At 42.5% G+C, this 14,480-nt stretch overlaps 1 protein-coding gene across 4 annotated transcripts in view; it reads left to right on the plus strand.

Moving 5' to 3' along the window:
* The window catches only part of gak (cyclin G associated kinase), a 126,693-nt gene that overhangs the window by 106,192 nt on the left and 6,021 nt on the right, over window positions 1-14,480 (plus strand). The window contains exons 22-26 of one of the 4 annotated variants that reach the window (XM_072257962.1): window positions 563-721; window positions 2,072-2,215; window positions 4,298-4,411; window positions 7,499-7,741; window positions 10,146-10,294. In XM_072257962.1, the coding sequence (XP_072114063.1) occupies window positions 563-721; window positions 2,072-2,215; window positions 4,298-4,411; window positions 7,499-7,741; window positions 10,146-10,294 (809 nt within the window). The remainder of the gene's footprint in view (window positions 1-562; window positions 722-2,071; window positions 2,216-4,297; window positions 4,412-7,498; window positions 7,742-10,145; window positions 10,295-14,480) is intronic. The other 3 variants (XM_072257964.1, XM_072257963.1, XM_072257965.1) reach the window with 3 other exon arrangements.

Below are 14,480 nucleotides of genomic sequence, written 5' to 3' on the forward strand. Positions count from 1 at the left end.
GCACTACTTAATGATGTCTGCCTCAGAGCGCAGACAGGTCTGAAGGATGGTATTTAGTGCTGCACTCTCTCTGATTTGTCCTGCTGATGTATTTTGAATCCAGAATCTTATGTTGCAGAGGCATATGTACTATCAACTGAGCTACAGATGATAGTGCAAAGCTATTGATCTTTATTTCTTTAAGGGAAGAGAATAGTTTAACGTCCTAATTTATTGTTGGCAGTTTTATTATGCCATTTTATGGGCAAAGATGAACCTTTTAGTGTCTATCATTTATATCCTTTTTATATCTCCTTAAATCAACAAGCGAGGATAAAGCATTTGGCATCTTGCAGCTTTTCACCTGAGATATTAATCTGAAGTATTAGTCGTGCTGAATGAATTTAATGGGTAATATTCTAAGTATGCCCAGTACATGCATAGCTTCAATGTTCCTCCCTAGTCACCTGCTCTCAGTTTTAGACCTTGGAACTAATGTGTCCTGACTTAAGTTAGTCACATGTCCTTTTCACTGATAAGGGCAAAGAAAGGGATTAAACACTTTTTATTTACTTTTCATCAGCAGACTCCTTTGATCCATTTGCTACTGAATTGTCAACAGCCAAGTCAGATCAACCCGAGCCAGATTTATTTGGGCAGTTTTTCAATCCGAATCCTCCAGCTTTTTCGGCCACAAATGGTCTGCCCCATCCATCGTCCAGCTCAGATTTCTTCAGTGTGGGTAAGGTTACCTCTTGTATTCTTAATTCTTTCTTCGACTTTTGCATATTTTCTATTTGAACTTATTCAATATCAGGGAATATCATCAAGAAATCATACCTGCTGGATACCTCTCTCGAGATATATCTTCTCTGAGTTACGTTTCTTGTCCTTACGCTGCTCAGTGTGAAAACATGTTTTTGTTTCTCCTTTCACTGGGAAAACGACAGTGGAAATTCTTGTGAATTAAATCTTCACTATACAAAAGGAAAATCTTCACTAAACATTTTATATAATATTCCATCACTTGAAAAATATAGAGAGCAATTATTGTTCTGTTTCTTGGGTAGCGTAGCAAGCATATTTGCAGAAATTAGAGTATAATGTAGATCATTTACTTTATTGATTTAAAATTAAGTAAGTTAGTGTGTTTGCTTGAACATATTTACTAGTAGACAGCAAACATTTCACTTATCGCCATAGTGTACAATTATCTTGATTTATCCTCCCTGAATATAGAAATGAATGTCTGTATCACACTTCAGTTGACTATGATTGGCTTGTGTTTCAAACTCCCTTTTTGAACCATATCTGTAGTACCCAGTATAAATCTATTGATGCCGGTGTGCCTGAGTTTCAGTATTATTATGCCACAGCCTGATTCTAATTTCATTATGTCCTCTTGATACAACTCTATCAAATCATTTTAAAATCTTCATACGATCACCCCCTCAGTTTCTTTTATTCCCAAAGGCATTCAAATGACTTATCCTCATTATTTTAGTTTTCATTTTTAACTTGCACAATTCCTTGCGGCCACTTAAGAGTTATATTTCTAAGTTGTTGCATGTATGTAAATACTGTAAATTCATATCACTGTCCACTTTTATTTGCTCTTTAGTAGATCTTACTTTTACCATTTAGTCTTTTATTTCCCTTAATATATTAGTATTTAAATAATTCTTGGGTTAACTAAACTGACCCTTATTATCCTACACTAGAACATGAGAATTAGGAGCAGGAATGGGGCATTTAGCCCTGCGAGCCTGTCATCAGGGCTGATCTACCTTAGTGTCACGTATCCAGTGTCACATCCATACTTCAGTGTCACCTGTGCATACTCTGGTGTTATGTGTCCATACCCCAGTGTCACATATCCTTCCTTTAACATCCAGAACTCTATTACCTCTATTCTGAATAAACTTCTGTTACCCTCTGAGTGGGAGAGTTCCAATGGTTCCCCATTCATCATTCACCTTGTGAAGTTGAAATCTCAAAGAAATATTCATCATGTTTCTCAGGGACCTTATAAATAATGCTAATAGGAAAATACTTGAGCTGGCTCATTTTAACCAACTGTGCCTACTTCCAGGGGCTGCAGCACCAGCAGGGACTTCAAAAGTATCATCTTCTGCCAGTCAGCCGGACTTGATGAGTGGCTGGGATATGTGGACCACCAGCACTAACACAGTTCCACAACAGAATAACAAAGTTGCCTTTGGTACTACTGTACAAAGTAATACATGGTTTAAAAGTTATTTTCTCTGTAAAAATGGTTCCTGGTTTGTAGGACTCTTAATTAAGACTAAATGAAGTGAGATGTGGTATCTGAAAATTAATGAAACTGCAGGCATTGAGAGTCTGAAACTAAATAGAAAATACTAAAACAGGCAGCATCTATGAAGATGGAAAGTCAAATGTTTCAGGTCTGAAATCCTTCATTGGAAACTTTCTGAGGAAGTATTACAGACCTGTTTCTCTTTCCACAGAGAATGACTGAATTATTTTTTTAAATTTTCTCTGAGGTGTGGTGTCATTGATTGAAACCTTGTAGCTTGATTGGAACTTAACGTTTATGAGAAAACAGTTGTCGGTCTTGGGCACAAAAGTTTTGAGCCTTAGAGCCCTAAACTGAGTAAACCAATCTGATGATCTCATAATTAACTGGACTGTTTAGTGCTGGGGAAAAATAAACATCGACTGACTTTCTGAGCTCTGGAGCATCCAAAATACTTTATAGCCAGCTAAGGTACTTCAGAAGTATTGTAATTATTTGAGATGTAGGAATTACACAATTTCAAACAGGGATGTCCCACAAACCTCAATGCAGTAAATGACCAATCCATTTCACTGATGGTCAGTTGATGGAGAATTCCCTGGCTATTTTTGAATTTTGTCCTGGGACTTTATATTTCATGCTGGCTGTTGGTGTAGTGGCATTAGCAACGGACTTCAAGGCAAATGGTCCCAAGTTTGAGTCTGGCTGGCTCCTTGCACACTTTCAATCTGTGTTGGGTTGAGCGTCGAGCTTGCAACTCGGCGTCATAAAAAAAAAATCAAATGCTACAGAAACGGCAAAAATGCCGCCCAGTGTGCCACAAGGCATGAAAAGGAACAACAACAACTTTATATTTCAACCTGAGAATTCTGTTTAGAATCTCATTCAAAATACAGATAATGTAAATATGCGGACAGTGTTCTGGCTGTTAAGTAATAGGGTAGAGGTTAAATCACCATTATCTATATGTACATTGATCTTTTCCTCTCTAATTTTAGAATTAGAAATATACCCCTCTTTTTCAGGGTGGTGAAACTTAAATTTTTGAGAATACTGAAATAATAAAAGATGATAAATGAATGTCATCTCTGGAAATCTGAAATAAAAACAAAAAATACTGGAAGAAATGTTCTGTTTTGATAAAGGATTTTGGTACTACTGTACAAAATAATGTATGGTATGAAAGTATTTTCTCAGTAAAAATGCTTCCTGAATGTGGGGCTCTTAATTAAAACTAAATGAAATGATATGTGGTATCTGAAATTCAAGGAAACTGCAGATACAGACGCTGCCTGACCTGCTGAGTGTTTCCAGCATATTTTGTTTTTATTATAGCAGTAACCACTTTGTTTACAAAGCTTCTTTGTTAGTATACTGATGTATTTAGTGTGTTAATTTTAATTGTACAACTACACTAATTATTGAAGGACAAATTAAACATCCAATTTTAAAAAATGTGTAAGTAAACTAATCCTTTACATAATGTCCATATCCCTGTATTCTCTGCATGTTCATGTGCCTATCTAGGAACCTTTTGGATACCTCTACTACCCCTGGCAGCACATTTCAGGCATCCACCGCTCCCTGTGTAACAAACTTGGCCCGTACATCTCCTTTGAACTTACCCCTTCTCACTTCAAGCATGTGCCTTCTAGTACTAGACATTTACACCCTGGGATAAAGATATTAGCTGTCTATCTATGCTGTTCATAATTTTATAAACTTCTGTCAGGTCTCCCTTCAGCCTCCACATTTCCGGAGAAGACATACCAAGTTTGTCCTTTTAGCACGTGCCCTTCAATCTAAGCAACTTCCTGATAAATCTCTTCTTCATCCTCTCCAAAGCCTCCACATCTTTCCTGTAATGGGGTGACCAGAATGCAATACTCCAGTATTTTATTAAACTGCAACATAACTTTCCAACACCTGGATAGTAATAGTTTATAGGTTCTATAGGTTGTACCAGTATTGTTTATCTTGTACGATATGTTATTGCTCATCTGTAAGTGATATATTGGGATGTGTCTGTTCTTGGTTCAGGTTTTACTTCAACCTCTGCACCTGATCCTTCATCAAGTACATCGTTTAGTCAATCTAAGTCGCAGAGCTTTGATCCATTTGCTGATATCGGTAACCTTGGTTCAAGTTTATCAGGTAACTTTCTCCTTGGAATCTACCACATTCAGCTCTCCTTTCTTGCAAATACCACCCCATTTTTTAACCTCTACTTTTATAATTCTTGAATGCATTGCAGTCTTCCAGGTTCATACCCATCTTACCCACAACTTCAATCCTACCTGGTAGGTTTATGTCTCAGCAATGGTATATACACAGCTGTGGTCCCAATTACCAATGATAGAGTGAAATTTTTAAAGTTTTTAAAGTGGTTTGTCTTAATTTGACCAAGATTACAGCCTTTGACAGGGCTAAGTCACCATTCTTCTAGAATCTTGTCACTTGTAGCTCCTTTTTTTCACTACTTCCATTGTTAGCTGAGAATCACCAACATTTGTTTCTCCTCCCAAGCCCATTCAGTCCTGTTTCTGTCAAATATCTACACTTGGGCCCCTTGTATTTCCCAGCTTCAAGTGTTGCCCTAGCAGTATCATTGATAAACACAGTACCTCACTTTTCTATGGCCAAGTCAGTTTTGAATCCAGTGTACCAAGTATTCATGGATCTTATGTATCTTATACTTTTGGATGAGCACATTTTTCATTTATGTTGACATACCTGCTTCACTAAAACTTCTCTTGACACATCCAGTTCCTCTAAATAGTTATACTAATGGAAAGAAAATCCCCCCAAGTAAATATTTTGAAGACATTTTTGGAGCCCATCACAAATTATGTTCTAAAACAACAACTTCATGCATCTCTCACCATTTTCTGAAGTGGTTCTAATGTTTGACGTCATACTTGACATTGAGTTGAGCTTTTGACCAGAAGCAGGTCATTGCTTAAACCAATTATTTCAACTTTGCTAATAATACCAGATAATACCTGGCATCAACTCCTCTGCTGATGAATTCCTCATTCATGCTATTAGTATTCCAATGGATGTCTGACCAAACAGTCATGTTCTACATTCTGTAAGTCTGAGATAATTGATAACTTGCACAAACTTGTATAAATCTCATTCGCTAATCATATCTGTGCCTTGATTTTAAGATTCTCTCAACTCATTTCAAATAACTCTTGATTGATTTTTTGAAGAATTGACAAAGTTGATCGATGAGGATAGAGCAGTGAATGTTGTGTACATGAACTTGTAAAGCTTTCCACAAGGTACCTATTGGTGTGCTGGTCCGTGCTGATACATGGGATCCATGGAGACCTGGTGGAATTGGTTTGACTACAGAAGACAGGGTAGTGGTGGAGGGCTGTAATTCTTACTGAGTGTCTGTGACCTGTGATGTTCTATAAGGATTAGTTCTGGGACCTCTGTTTGTGATGTATGGAAATGATTTGGATGAAAATGAGTAAGGCTGATTTGTAAGTTTGCTGAGGCCACAAGAATTGTCGGAGTTGTGGGTAGTGAGGAAGGTTGTCAAAGGATTCAGCAGAAATACAGGTGAGTTGGAAGTGTGGGGAAAGTGATGAAAGATGGTGTTTAATCTGGACAAGTGAAAAGTCTTGCACTTTGTGAAGTCAAATCCTTTGCAATTGGAGGAATGGAGAGTGGAAATAGTTACAGAGGCTGGGAGGTGAAAGATGCAGGTGACAAAGAACTGTAGATGGTGGAAACAGATGAGAGAGAAGTTGGAACATGGGTTCAAATGATAGATACGGGGAGGGCAGATGGCACAGTGGGAGGTATATGTGAGTGATGGAGAGATGGTGTGGGTGGAGGAGAGTGAAAGAAACAAGGTTTTGGGGGTTGGGTGGGTATGGGAGGAATTGGATGGATAAAGAGAAGAGAGAAAAAGAGCAGCATTTCACCTGAAATTGGAGTATTCAGTGTTCATGCTGCCAGGTTGTAGGCTACCCAGAGGGAACATGAGAAGCTGTTCTTCGAGCTTGTGTTTAATCTCATCCTGGCAGTGGATGAGGACAGACAGGTCAGTGTGGGAACGGGAAGGAGAACAGATAACCACAAATTTACTTATCATTGTTCCTACATTGATGTGTCAGGAGTTACCAGTTAAAATGAGATGTTCTGTCTATTGGATGATCACAGATTTTTATCCCCTCTCTCCTCACTTTTAATATTGCTTTAAAAGGGATGTCCAAATTTCTGCTGATTCAACTCATGACTCTGCAATTTGATAGTATAACCAAAGCTAATTGATTATATTTTTATATCCACACAGAATAGGGTTCCTGGGGTTGATTTAGTCTGTGCCACTGTTTTTACTCCATTTGGGACTTCCTCCACTCCAAGTATATTTTTTTCAGCTTTCCCTGTAATTCTCCATTCCTTTCTCCCTTCTGTCTGTTCTACATACTTTCATCCAGGATATTGATGTTATTTGTTCAATTAGTCCGTGGACCTGGATGGATTGCAGGAGAGTGAGGACAGAGATGATGGGTGAAGAGACGCCATTCAGAAGCAAACAGCAGGGTTTAACTGAGCTCGGGTTTATGTGGGGAATGCACTGTTTGATGTGAGAATGCTTAATATGTATAACTTTGGTCGTCATATTTTGTGAGGGATTTGAAGGCACTAGAGAGAAGGGCAACTACACTCATTCCTAGTCTGCAGGGTATGAGCTATGAAGAAAGATTAAAAGAACTAAATCTTTTTAGCCTAAGTAGACATAGAATGAGAGGAAACATGACAGAAGTGTTCAAAATCATTAAGGGTATAAGTAAGGTGGAGGCCAGCTGCTACTTTAAAGTTAATCAATCATCAAGGACATGTGGCCAAAGGTGTAGACTGGTGTAAGGGAGATTTTAGACTAACATCAGGAAGCATTTCTTTACACAGCGAATTGTGGACAGATGGAACAAACTACCTAGTTGTGTAGTGAGAGTAGTACCTTAGAGACTTTCAAATCTAAACTTGATAGTTATTTCGACACACTATGTGAGTAGGAGTTTGGCAAGCTTTGTTAGGCTGAATGGCCTATTCTTGTCAAAAACTTTCTAATGTTATAATGAAATAATTTGCTGTTATGGCTTTGCTGCATAATTTATTATATTTCTCACATGAGAAGGTCCCAGGAATATCTACAAATGAAATATAAGCAGTGCAGTTGTCCTGCTCTTGTCTTAATGTCTGTGTATGATCCTCTGTCAGGTTCTGTGAGTGGAAATTTCACATCTGGCGGGACGAGCACTCCGAAGTCTGCCCAGCCAACAAAGGGCAGTGGTTCTTGGCAACCTGGTAGAACATTGGGAAGCAATACAGCATCACGACAACAGACACCACATCCAAAACCATCTCAGCCAAAACCAGCAGCCCAAAACAAACCCAACTACAATGTGAATTTTAGTGTGATTGGAAGTCGGGAGGAACGAGGTATTCGAGGGCCTGGATTTGGTAGGTTTTAATATGTTATTTTTCCATGTGACTTTTTAAAGTATTTTTACTACCAGTTTTTTTAAAGTAAACCAATTTTAGTTGCATGGTATTATGTTATCAGAGGCATACAAAATCAGCTTTTTCCCGTCTGAGTAGTGTAGTCTAAAACTAGAAGCCATTGTTGGATGCTGAAGTTTCAGATCTGGGGTTCTTTGGAAGTCAAGAATGAGACATAAAAATGGTTGTTTTTATTAAGTATTGCAAGAATGAGGGAAGGAAGACGATGTGAAAGAGGGAAAGAGACCCAAGTGGCAGAGGAAAGAACAGAGCCAAAAAGACTGAGCAACATGATTTGGTCATCTTATACCATATTGCTAATTTAATTGAATTTCCATAGATAACAATTAGCATATCAGATAGCCCCATTCAAGTAAAGCAATACCCACAACTGCAACCATTAAAAAAAATACACTGAACAATTACAAACAACAGGAATTCTGCAGATGCTGGAAATTCAAGCAACACACATCAAAGTTGCTGGTGAATGCAGCAGGCCAGGCAGCATCTCTAGGAAGAGGTACAGTCGACGTTTCAGGCCGAGACCCTTCGTCAGGACTAACTGAAGGAAGAGTGAGTAAGGGATTTGAAAGTGGGAGGGGGAGGGGGAGATCCGAAATCATAGGAGAAGACAGGAGGGGGAAGGATGGAGCCAAGAGCTGGACAGGTGATTGGCAAAAGGGATACGAGAGGATCATGGGACAGGAGGTCCGGGAAGAAAGACGGTGGGGGGGATCCCAGAGGATGGGCAAGGGGTATATTCAGAGGGACAGAGGGAGAAAAAGGAGAGTGAGAAAAAGAAAGTGTGTATAAAAATAAATAACAGATGGGGTATGAGGGGGGAGGTGGGGCATTAGCGGAAGTTAGAGAAGTCGATGTTCATGCCATCAGGTTGGAGGCTACCCAGGCGGAATATAAGGTGTTGTTCCTCCAACCTGAGTGTGGCATCATCTTTACAGTAGAGGAGGCCGTGGATAGACATGTCAGAATGGGAATGGGATGTGGAATTAAAATTTGTGGCCGCTGGGAGATCCTACTTTCTCTGGCGGACAGAGCATAGGTGTTCAGCAAAGCGGTCTCCCAGTCTGCGTCGGGTCTCGCCAATATATAAAAGGCCACATAGGGAGCACCGGACACAGTATATCACCCCAGCCGACTCACAGGTGAAGTGTCGCCTCACCTGGAAAGGACTGTTTGGGGCCCTGAATGATGGTAAGGGAGGAAGCGTAAGGGCATGTGTAGCACTTGTTCCACTCACAAGGATAAGTGCCAGGAGGGAGATCAGTGGGGAGGGATGGGGGGGACGAATGGTCAAGGGAGTCGCGTGGGGAGCAATCCCCGCGGAAAGCAGAGGGGGGGGAGGGAAAGATGTGCTTAGTGGTGGGATCCCGTTGGAGGTGGCAGAAGTTACGGTGAATAATATGTTGGACCCGGAGGCTGGTGGGGTGGTAGGTGAGGACCAGGGGAACCCTATTCCTAGTGGGGTGGCAGGAGGATGGAGTGAGGGCAGATGTATGTGAAATGGGGGAGATGCGTTTAAATGCAGAGTTGATAGTGGAGGAAGGGAAGCCCCTTTCTTTAAAAAAGGAGGACATCTCCCTCTTTCTAGAATGAAAAGCCTCATCCTGAGAGCAGATGCGGCGGAGACGGAGGAATTGTGAGAAGTGGATGGCGTTTTTGCAAAAGACAGGGTGAGAAGAGGAATAGTCCAGGTAGCTGTGAGAGTCAGTAGGCTTATAGTGGACGTCAGTGGATAAGCTGTCTCCAGAGACAGAGACAGAAAGATCTAGAAAGGGGAGGGAGGTGTCGGAAATGGACCAGGTAAACTTGAGGGCAGGGCAGGCTGAACAATTACATGTATGTAGATAATTATATAAGGACAAGCAAAAGTAACAATTATACAGTCGAATCTATTAGCATAGATTTGAGAGAGGAAAAATTTAAAGAACTGTGGGACATATTTTTCAGAGAGTTGTAGGTATGTGGAACAAGCCAGAGGAACTGATATAGGCAGACACGACATTGAAGACATTTGGACAGGTGCATAGGAAAAGGAATGGTTTGAGGTGGAAATTGGATTCGTTTAGATGGAAATTTTGTTGGGCATGGATATTAGGCCAAAGGATCTGTATAAATCTTTGAGTCTTCATGCTCCTTGCTTTAATCTAGAATCTAAGTCCCCTCATTTAAGCATATCCTCCAAAACTATTGCTATTTGTTTTAACTCGCCTCCATCAAATCACGGTTTGATCTCCATTCTGATTAAAATCACCACATTTTTGGAAAATGTTTTCTTGTTACTGATTAATGGTCATGAATAAAGTGAGTCAATTCCTATTAATGAAATTTTATTCTAACACTTCAGGACCAAAACCAAAAGTATCTGCAAATGACTTTCAGGATCTGTTATCAGATCAGGGTTTTTCCTGTACATCAGATAAAAAAGGACCAAAAACTATTGCAGAAATGCGGAGAGAAGAGATGACGAAAGAAATGGATCCTCTAAAACTAAAGGTTTGGAAAATATATTCAGACTTTGAATATCTGAATTTTAAATTGATATTTTATAAAGTGTATGTAATGCCCTGGTTCATATTTTTGCTATTATGCTGTATGTATTTCATTTTTCAGTTCTGTAAGAGCAGCTTGTTTTCAGCTTGTTTGAGTTATACTTTATACTTTATTGTCGCCAAACAATTCATACTAGAACATACAATCATCACAGCGATATTTGATTCTGCGCTTCCTGCTCCCTGGATTACAAATATTAAATATTAAAAATAGTAAAAATTAGTAAATATTAAAAATTTTAATTATAAATCATAAATAGAAAATAGAAAAATGGAAAGTAAGGTAGTGCAAAAAAAAACGAGAGGCAAGTCCAGATATTTGGAGGGTATGGCCCAGATCCGGGTCAGGATCTGTTCAGCAGTCTTATCACAGTTGGAAAGAAGCTGTTCCCAAATCTGGCCGTACGAGTCTTCAAGCTCCTGAGCCTTCTCCCAGAGGGAAGAGAGACGAAAAGTCTGTTGGCTGGGTGGATCGTGTCCTTGATTATCCTGGCAGCACTGCTCCGACAGCATGTGGTGTAAAGTGAGTCCAAGGACAGAAGATTGGTTTGTGTGATGTGCCGCGCCATGTTCACGATCTTCTGCAGCTTCTTTTGGTCTTGGACAGGACAACTTCCATACCAGGTTGTGATGCACCCTAGAAGAATGCTTTCTATGGTGCATCTATAAAAATTAGTGAGGGTTTTAGGGTACAGGCCAAATTTCTTTAGTTTTCTCAGGAAGTAAAGGTGCTGGTGGGCCTTCTTGGCAGTGAACTCTGCTTGGTTGGACCAAGTCAGGTTATTTGTGATAATTGACCCCGAGGAACTTAAAGCTTTTGATCTGTTCCACTTGCGCACCACTGATGTAAATAGGGTCATGCGGTCCGCAACTCCTTCTTGAGGTCAACAACCAATTCCTTTGTCTTGCTGATGTTGAGGGACAGGTTATTGTCTTTGCACCATGCCACCAGGTTCTTAATTTCCTCTTTGTACTCAAACTCATCATTACCCAAGATACGGCCTACAATTGTTGTGTCATCAGCAAACTTATATATTGAGTTTGATGGAAACTTGGCTACACAATCATGGGTGTACAGTGAGTACAGCAGGGGGCTGAGTACACAGCCTTGTGGGGCACCGGTGCTCAGAGTGATTGTAGAGGAGAGCTTGTCCCCTATTTTTACAGCCTGGGTCCTGTCTATGAGGAAGCTGAAGATCCATCTGTAGATCTGAGTGCTAAGGCCCAGGTTCCGGAGCTTAGGAATCAGTTTATTTGGAATGATGGTATTAAAGGCAGAGCTGTAGTCAGTGAAAAGGAGCCTTACGTATGCATCTTTATTCTCCAGGTGTTCTAAGGAGGAATGTAGGGCCAGAGAGATGGCATCTGCCGTTGACCTGTTGACCTGTTGCTCCTGTAGGCGAATTGCAAAGCGTCAAGGTTGACCGGTAGGCTGTGGTTGATGTGTGCCATAACCAATCTCTCGAAGCACTTCATAGCAATTGATGTCAGAGCCACAGGTGGATAGTCATTCAGGCATTCCACCTTGCTGTTCTTCGGCACTGGGATTATCGCTGCCTTCTTAAAACACGAGGGGATCTTAGACTGAAGCAAGGAGCAGTTGAAGATGTCAGCAAACACTCCAGCTAGCTCGCTTGCACAGGCTCGGAGAACGCGTCCCAGGACGCCATCTGGGCCCATCGCCTTCCTTGGATTTATCTTCAGGAAGGCCCTTCTAACGTCCTCCTCGGTGACGATGAATCTCGATGCCACCAGGTCTGGTTCATCTGGAGGGAGCGGGATGCTCCTCTTCTGTTTGAATCTTGTGTAGAATACGTTAAGTTCGTCAGGAAGAGAAGCGCCACAGTTATTGATATTCCCAGCCTTTTTTTTTGCGCCCAGTGATCTCATTTAGACCCTGCCATAGTCTATTGGCATCCCTCTGGTTAGCCTGGGCTTCCAACTTGGCTCGATATTGCCTCTTGGCGCCCTTAATGGCTTTCCGGAGTTCACGCCTGGATTCCGTGTAGCGACTGGTATCCCCAGACCTAAAAGCCGCAGCTCTAGCCTTTAAAATGGACTTGACCTCATAATTCATCCAAGGTTTCCGGTTAGGAAATACCCGGATGGTCTTGCGAGACACACAGTCCTCCGTGCATTTCCAAATAAAGTCCGTGACAGCTGAGGCATATTCATCGAGGTTAGCTGCCGAGTCCTTGAATACTAACTAGTCCACCGATTCAAAGCAGTCACGGAGGACCTCATCCGTTTCCTCTGTCCAACGCGACACTACTCTTGACACCGTGACCTCCCGCTTTAGTTTATGTTTGTAAGCCGGGAGGAGGAGTACGGCCTGATGGTCCGATTTTCCGAAATGAGGTCGTGAGACGGAACGGTAGGCATCCTTGACTGCTGTGTAGCAGTGGTCAAGTATATTTGGGCCTCTAGAGGGGCAGGAAACATGTTGGTAGAACTTTGTCAGCGCCTTTCTGAGGTTGGCCTAGTTAAAGTCCCCGGCTGTAATGAGCAAAGCCTCCGATACCTGGTCTCAAGTTCACTGATGTTGGCATACAGTATGTTCAGAGCACACTCCACGTCCGCCTGCGGGGGAATGTAGACCGCTGTTAGTATGACCGAGGTGAATTCCCGTGGTAGATAGTAGGGACGACACTTCACCGACAGGTGTTCCAGGTCCGGGCTGCAGGTGCTTGTCAGTGCCACTGTGTCCGAGCAGCACACAGTGTTGATTAGTAGGCAGGTACCACCTCCCCTCGTCTTGCCCGAAGACGCCGTGCGGTCCATCCGATGGATCGAAAATCCCTCTGGTCGGATGGCACTGTCGGGGGTGCCAGGGGAGAGCCAGGTCTCGGTGAAACAGAATACACAGCAGTTCTGCATCTCCCTGCAGTAGGCGAGTCTCCCTTTAAAATCATCCACCTTGTTTTCTATGGCTTTCATATTAGCTAGTAGGATGGTGGGCACAGGGACCCCGAAGCCCCTCGGCTTCAATCTGACCAGCAGCCCAGCTCTTTTCCCAAGCTTCCTCGGTAAATAGTGCATCTTTCCAGATTTCCATTGATGCAGTGTGTTGTCAGCTCTTTGAGGTAGGTGGACGCGTCCCACGGGGATCGATCGGCTGGTCGCGTCATCGTGTGCTCCGGGTCGGGCCGAGTAACGGGGGAGGCTCCGCTGCCACTTCCAGCTGCCAGGGCCCGGGCTGTCGATTGGGTCGAGCCCCGAATCCTGGATGGCCGGGCTCCTGGCTGAAACAAGTCTGTAAGCCGAGTCACGGTTGCGGAAGCCTCGGCTCCAGCCGAGCCTCGGGCTCGATTTCCAAGGTCGGCGGCGGAGGCCTCACTTCCGACAGCTGTGGATGGCCACCAATGGGGCTTTACGGTGGTCGCTCTGGGGAAGCGTCTGGGACACCTTGAGGTCTCCTCCGTCACTTCTGTGTGGTTGTCTGCTCCGGAGAGGCGCTGGTCGGAATGGGCTGCATCTCCAAGCGCTCCGGCACGGTAGCAGACCGCGGGTCTCCTGGAACGTGGTGGCCCTCACTGGTCGGGTCCAGGTGCGGTCTGGAGTTTAAGAAGATAAGGGATGAGGAGAAATGTGTGCTATCTGATTAGGATGGTTGAATTAAGGGCAGGTTTCTCTGGTGAGGGACACTGAGGTTGGGCTTGGGGGTTCGAGAGGAGATGAAGGGGGAAGACGCAGGAGAGAAGAGGTCGTAGGATTCGACCTGGAGTCGGACCGTGGTTTGACGAAGCCAGGGTGAGATTGATTGAGGATCGGTGACTATTGAGAAACTGTGAACTCCAACTTGTGCACGTTAGGCTGTTTCATTAAAATGGGCCCTTTTCTCTTTCCGCTGGAGAAAGCAGTATCTCCCAGTGGCCACACATTTTAATTCCACGTCCCATTCCCATTCTGTTATGTCCCTCCTCGTCTACTGTCAAGTTGAAGCCACACTCGGGTTGGAAGAACAACACCTTATATTCCGTCTGGGTAGCCTCCAACCTGATAACATGAACATTGACTTCTCTAACTTCCGTTAATGCCCCACCTCCCCTGGTACCCCATCCATTATTTATTTATTTATTTATTCATTCATTCATTCATTTTTCTTTCCCCTTTTTTTTCTCTCTTTTTTC

This window comes from Mobula birostris, chromosome 5 (assembly GCF_030028105.1).
Source record: "Mobula birostris isolate sMobBir1 chromosome 5, sMobBir1.hap1, whole genome shotgun sequence".
NCBI classification, from domain to species: Eukaryota; Metazoa; Chordata; class Chondrichthyes; order Myliobatiformes; family Myliobatidae; genus Mobula; species Mobula birostris.